Source organism: Malaya genurostris, chromosome 2 (genome assembly GCF_030247185.1).
Source record: "Malaya genurostris strain Urasoe2022 chromosome 2, Malgen_1.1, whole genome shotgun sequence".
NCBI classification, from domain to species: Eukaryota; Metazoa; Arthropoda; class Insecta; order Diptera; family Culicidae; genus Malaya; species Malaya genurostris.
This window is the reverse complement of record NC_080571.1, coordinates 96,796,445-96,818,268: the sequence shown is the minus strand read 5'-3', so window position 1 is coordinate 96,818,268 and position 21,824 is coordinate 96,796,445. Positions and strand designations below refer to the sequence as shown.

At 35.3% G+C, this 21,824-nt stretch overlaps 2 protein-coding genes across 2 annotated transcripts; one reads left to right on the top strand and one right to left on the bottom strand.

Moving 5' to 3' along the window:
• Nucleotides 1-6,804: 6,804 nt before the first annotated feature.
• On the bottom strand, nt 6,805-7,743 carry LOC131432699 (apolipoprotein D-like). Its single transcript, XM_058599137.1, has 4 exons — nt 7,366-7,743; nt 7,194-7,289; nt 7,016-7,139; nt 6,805-6,954 (listed from the first exon to the last, which is right to left on the bottom strand). Exons 1-4 carry the CDS (start codon nt 7,712-7,714, stop codon nt 6,897-6,899), a joined length of 627 nt encoding a protein of 208 aa, XP_058455120.1. The 5' UTR covers nt 7,715-7,743; the 3' UTR covers nt 6,805-6,896.
• A 5,657-nt stretch (nt 7,744-13,400) lies between these two features.
• On the top strand, nt 13,401-20,777 carry LOC131432427 (apolipoprotein D-like). Its single transcript, XM_058598675.1, has 4 exons — nt 13,401-13,616; nt 18,159-18,390; nt 18,459-18,687; nt 18,760-20,777. The coding sequence occupies exons 1-4, from the start codon at nt 13,476-13,478 to the stop codon at nt 18,821-18,823; spliced, it is 666 nt and encodes a 221-aa protein (XP_058454658.1). The 5' UTR covers nt 13,401-13,475; the 3' UTR covers nt 18,824-20,777.
• The last annotated feature ends 1,047 nt before the right edge of the window (nt 20,778-21,824 follow it).

The following is a 21,824-nucleotide window of genomic DNA, read 5'->3' as shown; positions in this document are numbered from 1 at the left end:
ACTAGTGAAAATTGGCCCAGAGGGCTAAGTGTTCTATATCATTCGACACAGTTCATCGAGCTGAGGAATATATGTGTCTGTGTGTATGTGTGTGAGTAAGTGTCAAATAATATCACTCATAAAATAGAAAATCTCGTAGTCCCATATATAGCTATTGAATGTCACAACGTCATTTAGAGCGACGATGCAAAAAAGGGTAAAATTCTTCTAGGAAAAGAGAAAGTTATTATAGTCTCATAGGTTACTGTTTAGTCCTGGTCCGACTTCCGGTTCCAGATCTATAGGGTAAAGTGTGTTTAATCATTCAGTGCGACAATGCAAAATAAAAAAAAATTCTTATTAACTTGACATAACTGTTTACAAATTTCGAAAGGTTATGTTAATGCATACCCAAAGAAACTTTATTTTATTCAAGATTGAAAAATTTTTTTTTGACAGAATCTTCTAGTAATATTTTTGGAAATATAATTAATATGAGAAAGGCATCACTAGGAGGATTTAAAAAGGTTTTTTCTTCTGATTTGATACTATGTTGTAAACTTATGATCATCCGCTCCTCGGGATAGAAATCCGCTCCTCGGGATTCTACAAAAACGACGGGTGGATAATGTCAGGAAAATAACCGGATTGGCGTGAATACGAATAACATTAAAACTAAACTGTGCCCATATAATGTTGCCCCCTTCAAATCTGGCAAACGACAAATACAGGTTAAAATTGGGGCTGAATAAAAGACATAATAATAATACTAATAAGTAAAACATCAACTATGATTAAACACAACGAAAGTATAGGAAATAGTAGAAATAATTCTTCAAAATGGTGGTTCTGAAAAGAACCTTTTATTTTGGCGATTATGTTGGAGGTAACGAGTTGGATTCGATTTTATAGCTCTTAAAAAACTGAATTGTAGAAATTGCACGGTCGTTATTCACTTTTCGATGCATTTTGCTCCAATGCAAACGACCAGCAGCTGGTTGACGCAAACTCACACTGCGAACATCTGCAGCAGAACTGCTTCCTGTGCGGATTGATTCTGTGATTTCGTTTGAAGCTTTTTCACAATTGGGCGATCCCTACAGCTCACCAAATAGTACCATACTGAATTTTGATGTTGATTATTTAATTTCGGATTTGCATATTTCCGTGAAAGAAACTAATAAAATGCTGTACGGGTTTCATTTCTGTGAAATGTCAAAGGACCACCAGCTGAATGCTAATGTAATTACCCTTGTTCGAAACGAAATTCACACTGCGAACGGTGCACAAAACAAAATCCGTCTTGTAGCAGAACTGAATGAAACTGCATTCTGAACAATAAATTATATTCAGAAACTGATTTCTTGATACTGGAAGTCATATACACTTGTGAGACAAGTGTCTCACTAATCTAAGTCTCCCATTGGGCGATGTCAAGCAAAGCGTTAATGCAAACGCTTGCAAATTCATAATGCAAACCCTACCCAAGTTACAATTCGAATTGTTTTTGTCTTTCTCTATAGAAAGGTATTAGAATTGCTGGAAAACCCGACTTTCGAACGGAGCCTCGGAGACCCATGGTGTTATATACCATTCGACTCAATTCAACGAGATTGGAAAATGTCTGAGTGTGTGTGTGTGCACTTTTCGAAGATATTTTTACCGCTCAATTTTCTCAGAGATGGCTGAACCGATTTTAACAAACTTAGGCTCGTTTGAAAGCTACTATCGGACCATTGATCAAGTTCGAAGACCAAATGGCTGTGACTTTTGGTTCCAGAGATATAATGGCATAAGTGACGTAACCGACAAAACGTGTTGTTTTTAACCGCGCAAGTTTCTCGGAGTAGGCTGAACCGATTTTAACAAGTCTTATTCCGTTTGAAAGCTATTGTTAAGCCATTGATCAAGTTCAAAGATCAAATGGCTGTGACGTTTGGTTCCGGAGATATGATGGTAAAAGTGACGTAACTAACAAAACGCGTTGTTTTTTTACCGCGCAAGACTCTCGGAGATGGCTGAACCGATTTTAACAAACTAATCGTTAGAAATAATTGCGGTTTGATTTTTCGTAACAATCTGCTTCTGGTAGGAAAGGGCAGACAATCAATACAACCTTCTTAGGCGTCTGTCGCTGACGATGTCCAGCCAGCGACTGACACCATTAAAGAAGGTGACAAGCGATTATAAATACACTCTCCTACTCAATGCTTGATCGGAGAAATAGGTATAAAGCGAGAGGACTAGTGTTTGATGGACAGAGAAGATGTTTGGATGTAAGGTATCGGTCGGGTCACGGCCAGGATGTAGACCATGTTCGATTTACGTTGCTACTATGTCTGTTTCGCGTTTTAGAGTGACTAAAACAAGATCAGAGTGGCGAAATGGTAGCGCGTATGCACGAAATGCATAAGAACGCAGGTTCGAGTCCTGTCTCTGAGCGTATCTTTTTCCAAAAATTCATCTTTTCTGTTAGTTTTTCTTTCACTTGGCTTCTCCAATATATATTTCCGCTCAGTCATTGCAAACACTAAACTTAGGCTCGTTTGAAAGCTACTATCGAACCATTGATCAAGTTCGAAGACCAAATGGCTGTGACTTTTGGTTCCAGAGATATAATGGTATAAGTTACGTAACCGACAAAACACGTTGATTTTTACCGCTCCTATATATATATATATATATATATATATATATATATATATATATATATATATATATATATATATATATATATATATATATATATATATATATATATATATATATATATATATATATATATATATATATATATATATATATATATATATATATATATATATATATATATATATATAAGGGTGCCAAAATTTTGTGATCACCTCTATTTTCGTAAAGCTCTAGTGCTCAAAAGTTTAAGCACCTCGAAAAAAGCCCTCATGCAAAATTTGAGCTAAATCGGACATGCGTAAAGGGTGCTGCTCGGCGGTAAAGTTTTGAAAATTTTCAATCTTGAAAAAGCACCATAGGGGGGAGTACATGAAATTTCCAAAATCGAAATTTTTTTTGATGCTAAAAGTCTCAAAACTGCATGAAACGTCGAGATTTAGTGTCATCTCCAGAAATTTTTTTTTGGAAAAATCAACTTTCTGTGACTTTTTCTCTAAGTCCCAAAAAGTCGTTTTTTTCAAAAAAAATCTCGTCGTTTCATGCAATTCTAAGCCTTTTGGCATCAAAATTTTTTTTCGATTTCGGAAATTTCATGTAACCCCTCATACCTCCTCCCTCCTTATGGTGATTTTTCAAGATCTATGAAAATTCCACTAAGTGGACTAAGAAGGGCTAGGCAACGTAAATGCCAAGCGCTGGATTGAAAAAACGATGTCAGAAATTTTTTCATAAAATAATAAAAAATTCATGAGACTACTTTGAAGAAAGAGAAAGGCATTATCACACCTCTAGGCGGATTAAGAAGGGTTTTTATATCATTTCTTTAGCCCTTTATTGCTTTGCTTTATGCTTATAGGTTGTTATTAGAATTTATAAGGACTTTGTAGTTGATTCAACAACGATTACATGTTTTATAATAACTATAAACAATTTCTCTTATGACAAGTAATATAGGGTAACGGCTCCAATAGTCATCTTGTATACGAAAACCATTAGTTAGAGTGAAATCTGTGGTCTTTGTTCGATAGATTGACCGTAAGAGTGAGATGAAAATAGATGCCATCGCTTCGAGTTTTCGCATCACTATAACAGCAGCAATTTCCGAACTATTTTTTCTGCGGTATTGGTAGAGCCGATGCCAAGATATTGTATCCGATTTTATGACAATTCGTTGATTTAAAGTCTAGTAATCGGCAAAATACTATTGAGACGACAATAGACCTAATAGTTTTTAAATTGGTTTCAAGGTTTTCATAAAACCTTTTGCACGGACTAAAAATTTAGCAAAATTTAGACCTCGTCATTAACTTTTTGAATTGCTTTGCAAACTCACCACAAGTAAACGAATTAGTGATAGAGTAAAACAATGTATACAATACACTTTCAATATTGCTTTCAAACACCTTCTTCAAAACATTGTCATCATTTCAATTCTATCACAAAACTGATGATAGTTTCACTCAAAGCAAATTTGACGGTTTTGAAGTACATTTGTGACACATTTGCTGTGGGCTACTAAAGCTATGTCCATTTAGAATCCGAAATAATAAAATCATCTGTATCTCGGTAACGAATTGACGTACAAATAAGATTAATACATCAAAACAAAGGTAATTCACTACACTTTAGGGAAAAAATGTCAATACAAATCAATTCGCACTTTCTTCTTGATTCCTCCCATCAAACGCTGCACACCTCCGGAGTCAATTGCCTTGGCACATTTGTTGTACATTATGGTTTTTGAGTCGGTTTTCCACTTTTCTTAAGCTTCCGCTTCATAATTGCCAAAAATATGTTTTATAATCATTCTTCCTTGTACAGCATCGAGTCCATCGTCTTAACCGTCACGCACACTTTTGTCTTTGCTCCTCAGCTGCATATTCCTTGCCATATGATCAGTTTTTTTGGCAAATTTGTCCATAAAAACAAACTTAAACTTCGCAGGAACATCTCTTTGTGCCGTTGCTATGTAGAATTGGCCATTTTTCATTTTGACGTAGGTTTCATAGTGGATGGATTATCAAAGTGGGTGTGCAGAATTTTTTCTCTCCTCTCGACTTCCATCTGGAATAACTTCACGAATCACCGTGAAATTTATATCACAGAAAGTGGGCGCCTAAGTTAACAAACCGCTGCAAAAAATTCTTGCAGCGGTCACTTTCCGTGTTACTGCAACACATAAGTGATCATTTAGGGGTTTTTCCGTTTGTGAGTAGGACACATAACCGTTTTGAAATTTCTTTACGTTTCGTCTTTGACTCATCAGAGCAGAGCAGTTCAAATTGAACTGCCTAATGCAAAACTCGGCAGTTCCATTTGAACGCTAAGCAGACGTAAAGTTTCTGGTTTTTACAGAATACTTTTCATTTGGCACCGAAATGCCATGTCTTTTCTAACCCCAAGTAGCAATCCGCAACTAGTTCTGATACGACTAAGTCCAAACTATGTTGCAACAAGAACACAAACATGATTTTTATGTTATACTGGTTAAAACATAAAAATATATTTCTTCCCAACATGACTAGCTACGAAATAGTTATTTAGGTTTCCAATCACCACATCTTTTCGTCATATCGAATTAATTGTAATTTATAAGCTATCGTTACTTAATCCCAACATATCTTTAATCACAACTATGCGTCTAGCTAATAGTTGAAAATAAGTTTATTTGACTTCAATCGTAGCAACCCGTAGGTAACAAGGTGACAGCAGTGTATCTTTATAACATAAACATTGAGCTAACTATCATGTGTAAGTTAACGCTACTTAATTCTAACATATCTTCAATCACAGCTATGCTATGCAGCTACTAGTTAAAATAAGGTTTATTTTCCGTTGCGAAACCTTCATGAATACGTAAACGAATGTGAAAATCGTTACTGTGAATTGATATAGCAATAACATAGATATTTCAAGATTAAAACATACAATTTTTGCATTGATTCAGACAGCTATCGGTTGGTTTTCTCAACGTAATGATAACGAAAATGCAACCTAAAAAACTTTTGTTGGCTTCAATATGACGAACACACTATGGAATCGCAAGAAGTGCATGAGACATAAAAACCGTAATAGTCATTTTTGTTCTATGCAGTATAACAAATGCGAAGAAAACAATATTGGAATTAAACATCGATTGTGATACTATTATAATTCTCATGATATATGAGCTTAAAAAAAGAGAAATCATTCTACTTGAAATAATTTTGAGTAATCTGAACAGGGTTACTTCGTTCTTTATTTTTCATATCGTCATAAACAGATTTTGATTGAAGGCGCTTAAAAAACAGTTAATTAAAATTGAATTTCGCTCGACAGTTTTAAAATCGTTGTGAAATCTGTACCTCGTATCAAATTTGTGATTTCAAGTGATTTACTGCCTTTTTATTGTTGATAGAAAAGCATTCTGATATCATCCATTCAATGTTTATAATGTCGATGGTGACTAAGTTTCAACTAGTTTACTTGAAAACAAGTTATTTTCAAGTTATGGAAAGATACGTTATTTTAGTATGGCATTATAATATAACGACAACTCATTCTTAGCCAACTTAGCAACGCTTTTTGAGTCACGCAAGTGGTTAGATGTTAGATTGAATCACTCAAATTTTTGGTTGCTAACTATTCATAAATAAGCTAACGTAACAAAAATTGTTACTTGGGACGTGCCGTGAATTACAATAAGTGATGCCGGATTCTAACTGGACAGAGCTTCAGTTTATTACATTTCAGGTTAAGCGTTATTTGCTTTGATCAAAATGATATGGCCATCATTTTGTTGATTTACCGTAGCATTTATTGACATCAAATTAATCTCAAAATGTAAAAAGGAGGCAAAAGAATTGGATCCCACCTTTCATTTCCAGAACACCTGCACAAGTTTTGCCGCAATGAAACTGATTTATACTGCAGTGTAAATTAATTTCACAAATTATTTTTTACAAATCAAGCAGACGCATTTATTTCGTGACGGTTATTTATAATTTTTACTTTTATCTCTACAGTCACGACACAAATTTTAAGAATAATGTTTTTACATTCAGAAAAAGCCTCAAAGTCTAAATCTAAGAGCCGGGGTAAAACAACCGATATTAATAATACAACTGAAGATTTTGCTAATAAGAATGCTAAACTAAGACACTGAAGAAATAAAATTGCTTTGAACAATTAAAATACTTTCAATTTCATAATTTAATTCATTTGTCATTGTACATTCAATCTATCTTCAATTTTGAGAACAGTCTTGCATTTCACTTCAGCTCTGATCAAACATCGTCAAATTCTGATTGCTCACCAATCTTTGCGTTCCTCTGATTTGCACACCTGAAACCAATTTGCAGAACATCATATCAAGAAAAAATACAATTTCATATCGGTTACTTACCCTTCTAAGTCGTGCCGAGTTGGTCTGATGTATTGTGGTTTCAAGTAAAGGTTAATAAGCTCATCCACCCTACTCTGAGCACTGGCTGGCAACTCAACAGTTCTGGACATCAACCAAAAGTTTTCTACGAAATGTATTATTCTAAGTAACGAATTTTCGGTACACATTCGATACTTACCACCTTTCAGAGTCTCGCTAACTGCGAAACAATTCCACACAAATGAGAAACTGGTATAGTCAGTGTCCAACACCCAGTAGTTCACAGAAGTAGGAGCTGTTTCATTTTTAAGAAAAAGAAGCATCCATTTAGAATAACTATCCTCACTTTGATTTCACTGAAAGACTCTTACGCATCGCTCCGAAGCTAATATTCATTCGACCCTGCACAGGACTCTCATTGGGGAACGAGACAAATGACTGTCCGTTGACCACTTCAAATTCTGTGTTAGGCGGAACCACCAGACGGTTTTCCAAACTGAGTGAGGTGTCGCTAGTCTGAGTATAGCTCACCTCGACGCACTCTCCGCCACGCTGAGTCGACGTTTCGTAACGACTAATCTCATACCATCGTCCCACGTAGGATTGTACGTTGAAATTTTGCACTACCGGATGTTCCGGACATTCTCCCGAGGAGATCACTTGAGCCAGTGAGGAACTGCTTAAAGTAAGCACGAGTGCGAACAGTAGCTGGTAACCCATTCTGATATTCACACCTCGTAAGAGAGCAGACGGTAATGTTACCGCATTCAGAAACTTAAGCACTTAAATGAACCTCAAAAAAGCTATCGATGTGTGATCTTCGGAAATTACGTAGATTAGAATAGTGGATGACTGAAAAGGACGATAAAAGAGTGCCGCAGTATACGTGTATCGATTTTGACTGATAGGGTCAATTCCAGCCTAGACGTGCTATAATTAACGTGCCGTGCCGTAATCATCCATTATCGAAGATAACCAAATCACTTGTTTTGACCATCCCTCTGAGATACTGTGGCATGGAAAATCTGAACGCATGGAATCGTAAATTTTCGCCTGTATTTCAGTTGATTCGAGATTTTATTCATCACTATTTATTTATTTATATTTTAATCAACAGACGAATTATAGTCCTAATGACTATAATTAAGAAAATAAACAAAATCATTTCTATTGTGCTACGAGGAACCGAAATCGAATCCCATAGATACTCCATTGAAGGTTCGCTGCAATCCAATAACGGCACCGTTGATTCCGTAGTTAGTACGACGTAAAGGCATTCTGAGGAGGTTGTTGTTGCGAAGAGCTCTAGAGCGAACATTGATGTTGTTTTGACTAAGTAGTGCAGGGCAATCAGTATTGTTCGTCAGAACATCGGCAATTAACATTGCACGGAACAGATCTCGGTGCACTTGCAGAGTATCGAGACCGATAAGCATCCCACGGCTTTCGTAACTGGGCAGCCGATGAGGGTTATTACAGGTAACTAAACTAGTGTTTGCCTAAAAAAGGCGGAGTAGTTCAATCGCAGCCGAATGAGAATAAGAACTTTCATTTGAAGATGAAATTCGCTTTCGGAGTATTTGTAATCACGAGGAGAAGCTTGCATAAAAAAACAGCGTAAATGTTTAATTAGCGTAGGAGAGACCGGAGAAAATACGCCCACGTATTGAAAATTTTATTTTACAGAAAGACAATAATGATTCTCGAAAAACAAAAAAAGATAGATTGGTTTTGTCATGAGATATATCCGGATGACGTGAATACGATTTATTGAGCCGAATGCTACACGGAAAGACCGAAATCAGCATTTTGGCGAAAAAGGTAGTTGATTTTCTAATTTTAGTTAGTTATTTTTTGAGACAACTAAAAAACTTACTTTTGCCAATTTAGATTTTTTAATTCTAATTCCCTTAATAATACTAAAATATTCGTTGAAATGGTAATTTTTTTAATTGAATTCACCAATTAAACGTGCTGTCATTTCTTTGCTAAGGCACACTTCATTTCCATTCAACTAATTTTTTTAGTTGAATTAAAGAAATAAATCGTTGTTTTCAACCAACATGAATGGTTGAATTGGCTTCTGCAATTTGCAGCTATATGGCGCTCTGTCACCGAAAAAACGTTAACACCGTAATAACTACTAGCCACTAGATGGCACACTACTACCGAAAAAAATTTCAGTCGCGGTTGTCTTTTCTATATTGGCAGGTATAAATACGATGTTGTATTGGAGAAAAAGACGTAAACGAAACATAAACTTCTTTTTGAAAATTTTTCTCCTAAATCGCTGTTTTCTTCATTCGACTTCGCGAAATCGACTCTCTCACTGAAAACTTTGAGCACTCGGAAAACGAAAACCAAATACAAGTAGCACACCGGACAGTGTAGCCCGGAAGGTTGGAAGATACAAAAAACATCATTTGAAATATACAATTAGAGTGCAACATTCGAGATTCACTTCACTGTTCCGCGTAAAAACATTATTACGCACAATCGCTTCAAATGCGCACAAACTATGAATAAATACACTTTCCACTAAGAGTTTACGTCATTTTTACAAATCGGTTTAGAAATTTATATATGAATATATCGTAACACATGCGAAAAACATCTAAACAATTTGCAAGCAGTTTCAACAAGACTGTCCTTTTTAGCTTTTTAATGGATTGTTTTGCTTTGACACTTCTCATGAGTTTTTGGCTAATAAACTTGTTAATATTCCAATTTCATTTTTGATTTCTGTGTGTTGTCCTTCTGCAATGATGGTGATAGATGAATAGAAACAAATTTTCTGATTTTAATAACAAAATGAGTTGTCAATGAGAATTTTCGTGTTGGATTGAAATATTACTGGTTTGTGTCCAGGATATTCGCCAACTAAACACATTCTCTAAAAATAAGAGTTATTTTCAGCAAAGTAAATTCTCAATTTTAACTATTTTTATAGTTATTTTGGAATTTTTGTTGTTAAAATCAACTAATTCAAAAACAGTAATACGAATTAGGGGCAGAGCTAATTTCGGTCGTTCCGTGAAACATTGGTTTTTACAGTGATTGCATTGCATAGTTCTAAAATGCATTCCAGAATTCAGGTTTAGAATGCTCAAAAATGCAGGAGCTAGATTTAGAAGATTTCTGAACCAAACTCTAGAATCTAGAACAGAATTTCGGAGCTAAATTCTGGGTTCGAATATGAAAACTGGATGGTGAACCGAAATCAGTATTTAAAAATCATCTGCAGTATGAGAATTCAGTTTCAGAATTCAGTGTCGCCACCAGAATTCTGGTCTCGAATTCAGTTCAATAATTCAGTTCCATAACACAGCTGATCAGCTCAAAAATCTAAATCCAGTATTCCGTTTTAGAATTTAGTTTCAGAATTCAATTCAAGAGTTGAGGTACAGAGTTCAGTTCAAGAATCTCCATTCAAATTGAGTTTCAGAATTCAGTTCTACACGGAACGACCGAAATTAGCAGTCTTGTTGAAGCCATTTCAACGAATATTTTATTATTATTAAGGGAATTAGAATTAAAAAATCTAAATTGGCAAAAGTAAGTTTTTTTAGTTGTCTCAAAAAATAACTAATTAAAATTAGAAAATCAACTACCTTTTTCGCCAAAATGCTGATTGTTGAAGCGAGGCCTGGAGGGCCGAGTGTCATATGCCATTCGATTAAGTTCGACGAGTACGAAAAATGGCTGTAACGATGTATGTGTGCATGTGTGTGTGTGAAATTGTTGTACACTAAATTTTTTCAGAGATTACTGAAGCGATTTTAACAAATTCACATTTAAATATAAGGTCTTGTAATCTCATACAAAGTTTTTGAATTTCATTCAAATTCGACCGCCGGCTCCGGAATTGCAGGGTGGTTAGTGTGAAAATTTCCATTTTAAACTATTTATTCATTTTCATCAGATATTACGTGACCGTTCATACAAACTAAGGTTCAAGTGAACGGTCTTATAGTCTCATACAAAACTCCTGTATTTCACCTAGATCTGACCTGCGGCTCCGGGGTTACAGTGTGACCACTCTTCACTTCAAAATTTTAAAACGTCGCTTAAAGTGACGAAACAAAAAACGTCAAACGATATCTAAACTGGAGTCAATACTATTTCATTCGGTAGTCATTGTCAATAAAAGCAAAATAAACAAACTCCGGTTTTGCTGATTCCCGGTTTCCGGTTACAGAAGTACCGGAAATAGTGGTCATGTATCCCAAAATGGACTAAACTCACTTTTTCGGAGGTGGCTTGACCGATTTTTTTAAATTCAAGTTCTTGTTATTCCATATGAAACTACTGAGTTTCTTCTAGATCCGACATCCGATTCCGAAATTACAGTGTGAAAATGTATTATTATTTTATAGAATCACATTAAAGCGGCGAAGCAAAATACATTTTAAAAAATCTTAACAGGTTCGAAATTATTCCTATCGATAGTCAATTTCAGTAGAAGATCAAATAAAGAGAGTCTGACCTGGTTCCCGATTCCAGAAGCGCCGGAAATAGTGGAGCTGTTTCATTTTGAAGGGTGTACAAATTAATGCACAAACAAATTTGTTTGTTTTCGATCAAAAAGCAAAAAAAATATAGGATTGTGTACGAGACACGACCGACCATGATGACATAAAAAAAGCAATTTTCAAATTCTCATCAACTGATTTGAATTTAAAAAATATATCAATAATTATGAAACACTACCTAGGATTCAAAAGTTTATGTAAGGATTTCATGAAGTAATTGAATTCAAGAAGTATTTATAATAATATTCAGAATGGAATACGATTGAATATTGTTATAAATGCGAACACTTAACTTTTCCAGTATTCTGTTACCTGTTTTTTCCTTTTCAAATTGTTTTTGTTCCTTTTGAGGTTTACCTAGTTACGTTTCTACTTACGTACGTTTGTATAAAAGGAACTTCACTGCAGCATTCTTTCAATAAATTTATAAAACCGATACACTGAAGAAGGATATAAATAGCATTCCGAAATACGTATCTGTATTATAACGTTTGATACACTTTCGGAAAAATAGTGACTCTGAAAATAGTGACTTTGTGAGAGTGTAATGATGTGACATAGTGGAATTCAACGGTACAACAACAGTACTATTAGTAGGAAAAATATTGTAATAATTTTCTTCAACCACGATAAAGTGGAAGTCGTCAATTTGGTTTTAATAGTGACTCGAAACATTAATCTTTGAAACCTTCCTGTCGAACCCACTCCGAAATACCCATAAGTAGAGATTTGAAATAGTATCGACAACAATAATCACTGACATCCACTCATCAAACTGGTTGACGTGCTTTGATTGATAAGTTCAAACATCATTCAATTTAATCCAATCTATTATTAGTACTTATTGTGAATAGCAAACAGTTTTCGAACTTACTGGTTCTTAAATTTCAATGATCATTAGATTGTCCTAAGTGCCAATGACAGTTTCTCTTTGTTTATTTTCTATTCCAATTATTAGGAAAGTTTATTTTCTATTCCAATTATTGGCAGCCTTTTTGAGCCGATTCTATTTCTCTCTCATGTTTCGTTACGTTACAAGGGAACTAAAATGGCGCCGCCATAGAAATCGACTTACCTTTACAAAAATAACTTTCACTTCATTTTTATCACGACAACATATATGTTTTAATGCACTAATCGCATTTAAATTAAATTATCTAGGCATTGTCAGGATAGATTTTTGATGCATGCTTTTGAAGGCGAGATATTCAATGAACAAGTTGAAAGTTGCCGTTTTCAGCTATGCAATTCTTCCTTCAGAAAAAAGACTTTCCCGACCACCCAAGACAAAGAATCGTTCTGAAATTTTCACAGAATAATCTAAACTAATTTTCTAAGAGATTGTCAGTTGGGTTTTTTGATCTTCGTCACCGTTTCTGAGAAAATCAAATTTGAAACGTGAACATAGCCCTTTAAAACGCCCTAAAACACACTGGTCGCAGCCCTCAAGCACAAAACGCGAACATTTTCTCTAGAAGATGAAGTTGAATGAACCAGTTTTATCTAAACATAGCTGATATGTATTTCTTTTTATTTCCTGAAGTTCTCAAGAATATTCGATACATGAATTTCGTCAGTCGTCATTTTCGTCAGTCCTTATTGCGAGCAAATTTTTCAATTTCTAAGCAGACTGTAATAATTTTCATCTTCGCTTTTCTATGCATCCGAACCTGTTGGTTTTTATAGTACACATCAAACATCAACTTATATTGCGCCTAACGTACAGGCATTCCGCACATCACCAGCACTTGAACAAGGAGCAGAAACAATAAAATCACACATGTCATTCCAAGTTAGATGTGGGTGAGCGGGGTAAGCAATGCGCTTTATTTTAGAAAGATTCACGCTTCGAGCGCTCAGTCCTAACTGGTGCTTCGTTTCTTCAGGAGACGATAAAGGGAGCTGCTTCGTACAGTGAAGTATCAATAAGTGAAACAAGTCTCGAAAATATGTTCGGAGAAACATATTTACGGTTAGCAGCGTTGGTGTCAATATTGATAGCAAGTGCACACGGATACATAGTGAAGGACGGAAATTGCTCGTTGGTTTCCGCTGGCATTCCAGTTGTGACAAACTTTGACCTACAGAAGGTTGGTTCAAGTATTCGCCTGTCATTTAAACTAACGACACACGTCAGAAACTTAGTGATGTCTTAAGAAAACGACCGTTGTGATACTTCATTCAATGATTAATTTCTTGATTTTAGTTTCCAAGTGTTATACTGTGTTTTTTTCCCGACAAGTACGAACCGGAACGGTAAAATCAGTTTTAAGGACAACTAGGAAGGTGATTGAAATTCAATAGCTGGATGTTGCACGTCTGTCTTAAATTCACACAACGTTCATAACATCAGTGTTGTTCGTGTGTTTCGACGAAGCCTACATACATGGTGTGGCATTAGAAACGTTGAACAAATTGCTTAACTAATGTTTGCCATCCAAACATGTTTCCCGTCAACAGCGTTTCAGTTGTTCAATCTGCGAAAGTATTTCTTCCAAACGCATTTCGATAACAAATTAATGAAACCAAATTTGTTCTAAATTAAACATTCAACTCAACCAGTGATGATAATCTCATGCAGGATAAAAGACAACTAAATACATACTACTATCAGCAAAATGCTTTTTTTGCTTGCAGTAATCCAGAAGTGGTTTTTTTTTTACTTTCAAAGTTTCCGTGTTTGTCTCCAAGGTTGCTTGTTTCGATTAGGCAATTTTCCAATAGTGCTGATAGTGAAAAATAATGATAGTGATATTCTGAAACATAAGAAATCTGTAACAAATACTACACTTCATCACCGCAGCAAAACTTTGTATAACAAAAGACAAATATAAAAAAGAAGGACAAAGAGCGCACATTGTTGAACGAACACAATATCCAAACTCAAAAAATAATGGCGGAGAAGTCATGAGAAAGATTTGGAATGTGAGAAAATGGGTTCCTAATTAACTGAATTACAGGCAGTATGAAAAGTGATGAACGTTGAGCCAAATTTAACATTCTGGGCATGAAACAAAGCGTTTCCTGCACCAAATCATGACGGAAGATAAGAAATGGATTTGTTTTGAATCCTAAGTTCAAAAAATCATGGATCGACCCTGGTCAATCATCGACGTGGACTACAAAATCTAACCACTTCGGAAAGAAAACGGTACTATGCATTTGCAAGTGTCTTGTATTACGCGCGTCTCAAACCAAGGTGAAACTATAAATATCGACCACGAATGATTAAAGTCAATTAAACATTCCTCATAAAAGACCATAATACTTCACAAAAAAGAAAAGAAAATCTGGAGCCAAGATGGCGAGATGAAAATGCAAATTGGTCTTTTTGAACAAGGAGAAAATCATTGAGGTACATTAACTAATTAAAAAATACTATGAAAGACCTACGAACACAAATGGAATTCCTCAATAATATCGTCGAACAGCTAAAAGTCAATTGATCAACTAATATTAGAAGGGATCGGTGACCGAAGGAGAGAGCCAAAATGTTACTTTGTGCACTTCTGGTTAAAATCCTGGTTGGCTTTCGATAAATATAGTTGAAGTGTCCGGAAACGTCACCATTTGGCCTGATCAAAAAAGCTTTCACTACCCGAGCGATCAAAAGTTCAGACAATTGGGCCTGATAAGGATTAAGCAGCTTACAAAGTTATGCCCGGGTTGGCGGTTCAATGCATAGGGCGTTGGTCTTCCAAGTGACGCTACTTGTGTGTGTGTGTGTGTGTGTGTGTGTGTGTGTGTGTGTGTGTGTGTGTGTGTGTGTGTGTGTGTGAAATAACCATGCCGCGAGTCATACTTTTCGTCATAAGCTTTAAAATAATGGTTGGCCTAGGAAATTTTCAACAGATTTTACGATGTCATACGCCGTTCTGTTGCATGACAGTATAAACAGACATTCCGGGAGGCTTCTTTAACTCTTCCAGCACATAAGATTCATCATCCATTACCACGCAGGAAAGCTTCGTCAAATATACGCGATACTACTTGGTTTTAGCAGTCACATTCTGTTTATCATTACGATTCGGTATTGTTTTCAACTTTAACGCCTGGACAGTGCTTGCAGAAAAACACATCATTTCGACAATTTTTCTTACTGTCAGATCCGGATTTTCATTGCGACTTCACACTATTGCTCTTCACACTTGCATTTCTTTCGACGTCATCTTTGATCTAAAAGCTCATAGTATAACCGAAAATTGATTTTACGCAATGAACAGACGTTTATCAGTCTTCGAAATATTCCATGTGTTTGGGGGGTGTCTAAATTTTGTCTCGAACAAGCCTTAAAATGAAATTCGCACAAACGAAACCAAACTCGTTGTGCAGAAAACGAGATCAGTTTATATTTGGTATGCTACATGGCCTAGCACCAACTGAACAGAAAATGTGACAGATCATCTATTTATAAAGTTTGTAGATTTACTCATGCCTTTTTCGAATGCTACATTTACTATGCATATGTGATATTTATAACAATCTTAAAACATTTTTTTGAGGCAAGATACAAAATACAATAATAAAACGGAAAAAACGTAAAACCAAGTAAAATGTTAAATCTCAGTAACAGCTTGGCGTGCTCCTACCTGTGTGTGTGGAGGATTATTTTCATGCATTACGCAAAGTCTCGTTACACCGACAGAAACTGCAACGAATAAAATACAATGTAAAGCAACGGTCAAAACTAAGAGGATGACATCATTACGGCATGCTGTGATTGGCTCGTGAAAACATAAGTCAACACAAACCGATTTTTCAAAGGTGTACTATTGAAAAACTAAAACGGCGTTGCAATATATGTTAAAGTGTTTCGCTGCAATATGTATTTTGTGTGTTTCCGTATTTGTTTGTGTTTTGTGTGTTTCCGAATCGATTGGTTGTTAAATTATATAAACCCATCAACAATCAACTAAGTTGAAGGAGCTCAAAATTATGACAGAAAACGACACACAGGCGTCATGAGTTTCATGCTCGTTTATGCCAAACATTTCACACCACTAAAAGTTCACACTACTAAAAATTTTAATAAAAAATTCCTGATCATATTTCCGATGGTATGAGAAAATAGTAATATTATTGCGTAAAGTACAACAATTCAATATTCACAATTAAGTTCTACCTATTATTGTACAGTGTAAATTTTGAAAAAGAAGCCCATAGTAAAGTAAGACGTATTCACTTAAAATTAGCTTGCTAGAAAGCGATTTGCTTCACTGAGACGGATGCGCTTTATAGACTAAGTAGAAATCGTGATGTATATGTGTTGCAAAAATTTTAGAACACCGTAGGAACAATTAAATTACTCTTCAAGGAGAATACAACAATAAATAAAATCGGAGCATAGAACTAAGTGTTGCTTTCTTTTGGCTGACCGGGGACTTTTTAACCGACGTATTATAAAAAAAAACTTTCCATGCTTGAAAGTTTTCACGACGCATTACTGGAGAACGACAACGAATTGTCAAAAATACAAGAATATAAAATAACAATCAATGCTGTACACCTGGAATACGTATAGTATTATTGTCCGAATTAACAACAAGCTTGATAAAAGCAGCAGCGGTGGGATTTCGACTGACTAATATTTTCGTCCTAGCTTTAGTCGCCATCCGACAATCACTTGTTTTGCATTTCAGTTCAGTCGTACAATAATTCCTATAGTAAATAATGGGCATCTTGGAACAGAATTATGTGAGCTCAAAAAGTCGATTCTTCACTCTATTTGGATTACGAGATAAAACGCATAAAACTATCGCGGATATGCGCAAGTGAGCTGCAATGTGATATTTTCAGTTATTTTTCAGACTGTCCTGTGATCGAAATCCAAACCGGTCTTACTAGCTATCGTCAACAGTATCTAAATTAGCAAATGAAAACAAGTCCCTAGATATCGTAAGCGGACCATCATCAAATTTAAATAATTTTGCCATCGGACAGCGGGAACATATGAATAAACATCAATCATGTGAAAAGATTGCCCGCTGCTCCTGAGACTAATCAAATAGTGAGTTGAATACACCTGGTAACAGAAGAAACAGATAAACAATTAATATAACCTACAAGACAGCGGAATCAATTGCAATCATTCTGTTACAGAACAGTAATATGGATGAGTCGAGTTTTTCCCACTATGCAACAGACACGGCTACTCGAAAACCCGTACGACACCCACATCACTGCTAACATTAAAAAAACTACTATAAACAGCTCCATGCATGCCAATGTCGAGTCGCCAGATCAAATGGAACGATCGTTTAGGCAGAAAAAAAGCCACCAGAAGATGTCCTTGACCGGACCTATCGGTGGTTATCTTTAATGCAAATGCTGATGTGTCGAACCCAAAGCAAACGGCTGGTTTTCTGAATAGTTGTGATGAGTTAATTAATACGTGCGTAGAAAAACTTGTTTATATTTTACACGGAATGATGTGCCGAATACCACTAGAATTGAGATCAATATTCTAATTTCGTTGTGTTTCACAACACATTTTTTCATTTGTTTTACCAACACAATGTACGAGTATTTTGTCTGACAATAATAAAATTTTCAGTAATTTATCTTAATCTAATGCAATGAAATTCGGAGAAAATATTAGTTACCAACCTATTTGTTTCCCTTTTTCCTTCCAGTACCTTGGCAGGTGGTACGAGATTGAACGATACGAACAGGATTTCCTGCGCGATCTTGAGTGCGTGACGGTTGAGTACAAAGACAATGTGGAGAATGCAACAATTGAGCTTAAAACCAAAGGCTATTCGACCGAAAAAGAGGCCTACGCTTCGTTCACAGGAACCGCAAGAGTTTACGATCCTCTTGGAAAACCTCCTGGAGGAAAGTTGATAGTGAACTACGGAATAAAATGTAATCCTAGCTAATTCTAATTAGAGAACAGCAAACAAATAATCTTTGGTATATTCCTCATTCCACAGCTAGCAACGAATCCAACTACTGGATTGTGGACACCGACTACACACGATTTTCGATTGTTTACACGTGTATGCAAATCGATGGTTCCGAATCGGTTATCGAGGGATATTGGATGCTATCCAGGACACCGGAGCTAACAGAAGAACTACAGATAACAGAGAAGCTGGAATTTCTCAAAAATACCTACTTTATACCATCGCACGTGAGAAGCACCAACCAAACTGAATCACTGTAAGTTCTACTGGAGTAAAAGTTTGAAGTTTATGGTTTGTTAATCACTTTAAAAAATATTTATTTATTCAGATGCCGGAAAGAACCCGAGAAGCAACCAGTTCCGGCTGCTTTGATATTACCACCACTGCCATAGTTTCAGCTCCAGTCGGTTAGATTAGTAACGTTATCGTATTAATTATAACTTTTCCATCACTTTTACGAGCGATTATTAAGGTACGGATAGACGAAGCTATACGATATGCCAATCGGAGAAAACTGGACACGTCAACATCCTGTGTAAAATGCGGTGTTTACCAGCACACAAAACACAGTAATTTGCTGTTCAATTATAAAGTTTAGTGTAAATAATACGAAAAATAATTGATGTAATCTAGCAACTAGTTTACAACATTGGAAACGTGCAATAGTGTCCCAAGTAAAGAAATGAATTGAAAAAACATACCGACGAAGAATTCAATTTGTCTCTGAACTTTTGGAAACCAAATGAACGTTGTTAAATCAACAAAAAAATTAAACCAAAATAATCATCATTTAAGAGCCATTTTGATTTGATTAAAACTTAAAGCACGTATTTAGTATGGCATATCAACAATTCGACTGTAGACTGATTTATAGAAAAGATGGTAATTTTGCCAACATTTTCCTCTAATCTGTGTAACTCGGAAACCGATAATTACTCAAAAACAAATACATAGTACATTCTCGCTGAATACTTTCTCAAGGCCTAAAATTTCGTCGGAAAAATAAGCTTTAACAATTTTTCAGATTGAAAATCAATAAATTTATGTTCCACCTAGAAAAAAGTCATTCTCGAGAAATTTAGACGTGAGATTCAAAGTACTTAGATGAGCGGTTGAAAAAAAATCGGATAATTGCAACTTAGTTTGGAAAACCCGTTTACGAATTTTTGAAAGCAAAAACCGCATAGAAATATTAAGTGCAAAAACCGGACTCGGATTTTTCAATGAAAGAATCGTTTAAAAACTTTTTTTTTGCAAAAACCAGACAAAAAATACTTTGAATGCAAAATCCGGACAAAAACTCAACCGGTTCTTCCAAAACAAATGATTTTATTCGGTTATCACATTCAATGATTCTACCGATTGCCGCCGTAAAATCGTTAATAAAATTGTAATAAAATCCCAATAAATAAAAGTCTAATAAAAATCTCATCACAAAGCACGATTGTTGCAACTGTTTAAAAAAAAAGGAATATTACACTATTTACTTGAATTTCATACACAGAAGTAGCACAAGCACAGGATTATCTTTATCTGTGTAATCTCAGCAAATACAGTGACCACAATCAAGAGCTCAAGCGCTACGTGTGCTTGAGACAATAAAAGTCCTGCGCTCTTCTTACTTCTATAAGTGGTATTTTTGCATTCAACTAGAATTAACAAGAAACAATTTTTTTGTCTTTATAATCAGTAGTCAGAGTGTATTTTTCGCGGTTTTTTCATTGCGTATTGCTATTGCGTATTGGAAGCTCTAAAAATAAATATCTGAATATCATCACATCCTAGAGTAAATCGCTGATTGGCTGATAATCACGAGAATGATAATTTATAATAGTGTGCAAATTTCTAGAACACAACTATAGTGATATTGAACGAAATGATATTTTCCTTATACTCAGTGGGGATTTTTGACTACTATCAAGTCTTTGTTCATGTACACTTTTTTCGTAACTCTTTTTACGAACCAAATAACGTACACTTTTTCATGAAGTAAATTCTTAATAACGTATACTTTTTTACGAATGACGAACCCCGCTTTAAATCGTAAATGGGGGTTCGATGTATTTGATAATTTCGCAGCACCGATCAGAAGGAATAGTTAATTAGTAAAAAATACACATTCTATCGCATTTTTATGTAGCTTAATAGATAAAGAAACTCCCTTCGGTCGTTAACGCACAGGTGTTGTGTAAATCCGTCATCCTGCAGAATCATCCAACACGTTCTGTGAGATATTTAATCTTACCTCTGACCTTAAATAGAACCAACATAGGTATTAAATGTTTTGACTAGAAACCAATTGATCAAAAAGTCATCTTTCAATTTCTGGAATAATATCATCAGTTATAGTTTTAATTACATGACGAATTTTTCCATCGCATCATCTTTGGAATACTATGTTCATCATAGTAAAAACTTACTAAAGTCTATCGCTTATAGTCAAAATGTCGATTTGTGACGCTACGCTGTTTGGTCAATTTTAGAACATGCTTTAAGATACTACGAAAAAAAATGATCATTTACATAAATACTGAATCAAAAAATATTTAAAACAACTCTTACTGTTGACTGTATAACTAATATTTTAATTGCATAAATTACGTACAGTGTCACAACTATTGAAAAAGTATCGTTTAAAATACCGGTGCTCCGCAAATATGTCAAGTCTTGATCGTGAGGTAAAGATAGAATTAAATCGTCAACATATTTGCGGAGCACCGGTATTTTAGACGGTTACTATAAACGGCAGACTTTACTAAGTTTTAACATTGTATTATTTGTTCAACGCTTTATGTTTTTGTCAATGTAACACTATAAAATTTTCCAGTTTTCCCTTAAAAAGCCTTACACCAAAGACAGAAACGTCGAACAGTAAAAAACATTCGTTTGTATTATAAGGCTGAGACAGCCGTATTCCAGTTTTCCTTATTTTTACGTTTCGTCTCTGACTTATCATTGCATTAGCAGTTTATGTTGACCTGCTAACGCCACCTAACGGCTCAACAGCTTAGATGTTTATGCAGAACCGTTTGGTAGTTCAACATGAACTGCTTTCTACTGAATTTTTTATCCAATTATAGAGGTTTTAACCTTAAAGTCATTCACCTCTTCGGGCCAGAAAAACTTTCTGAACTTATGTGTGGGGTTGGGAATCAAACCCAAGCGGGCTGCGTGAAAGGCATAGACTATCCCATCACGCTTTACCCGTCTCCTCCCTATTATTTGATTGGAAAATAAAATACATGAACCTTGCAAATATTCAATGAATCAGTTGTCCACAGCTGCAAATTGCTTGCCGAAACAAAAATTATTTATTTATCAGTGAAAACGACTTAATATTTTTGGAGACATTTCTTCGAATTGTAGTCACACAAAACTTTCACTCGAAAAGCT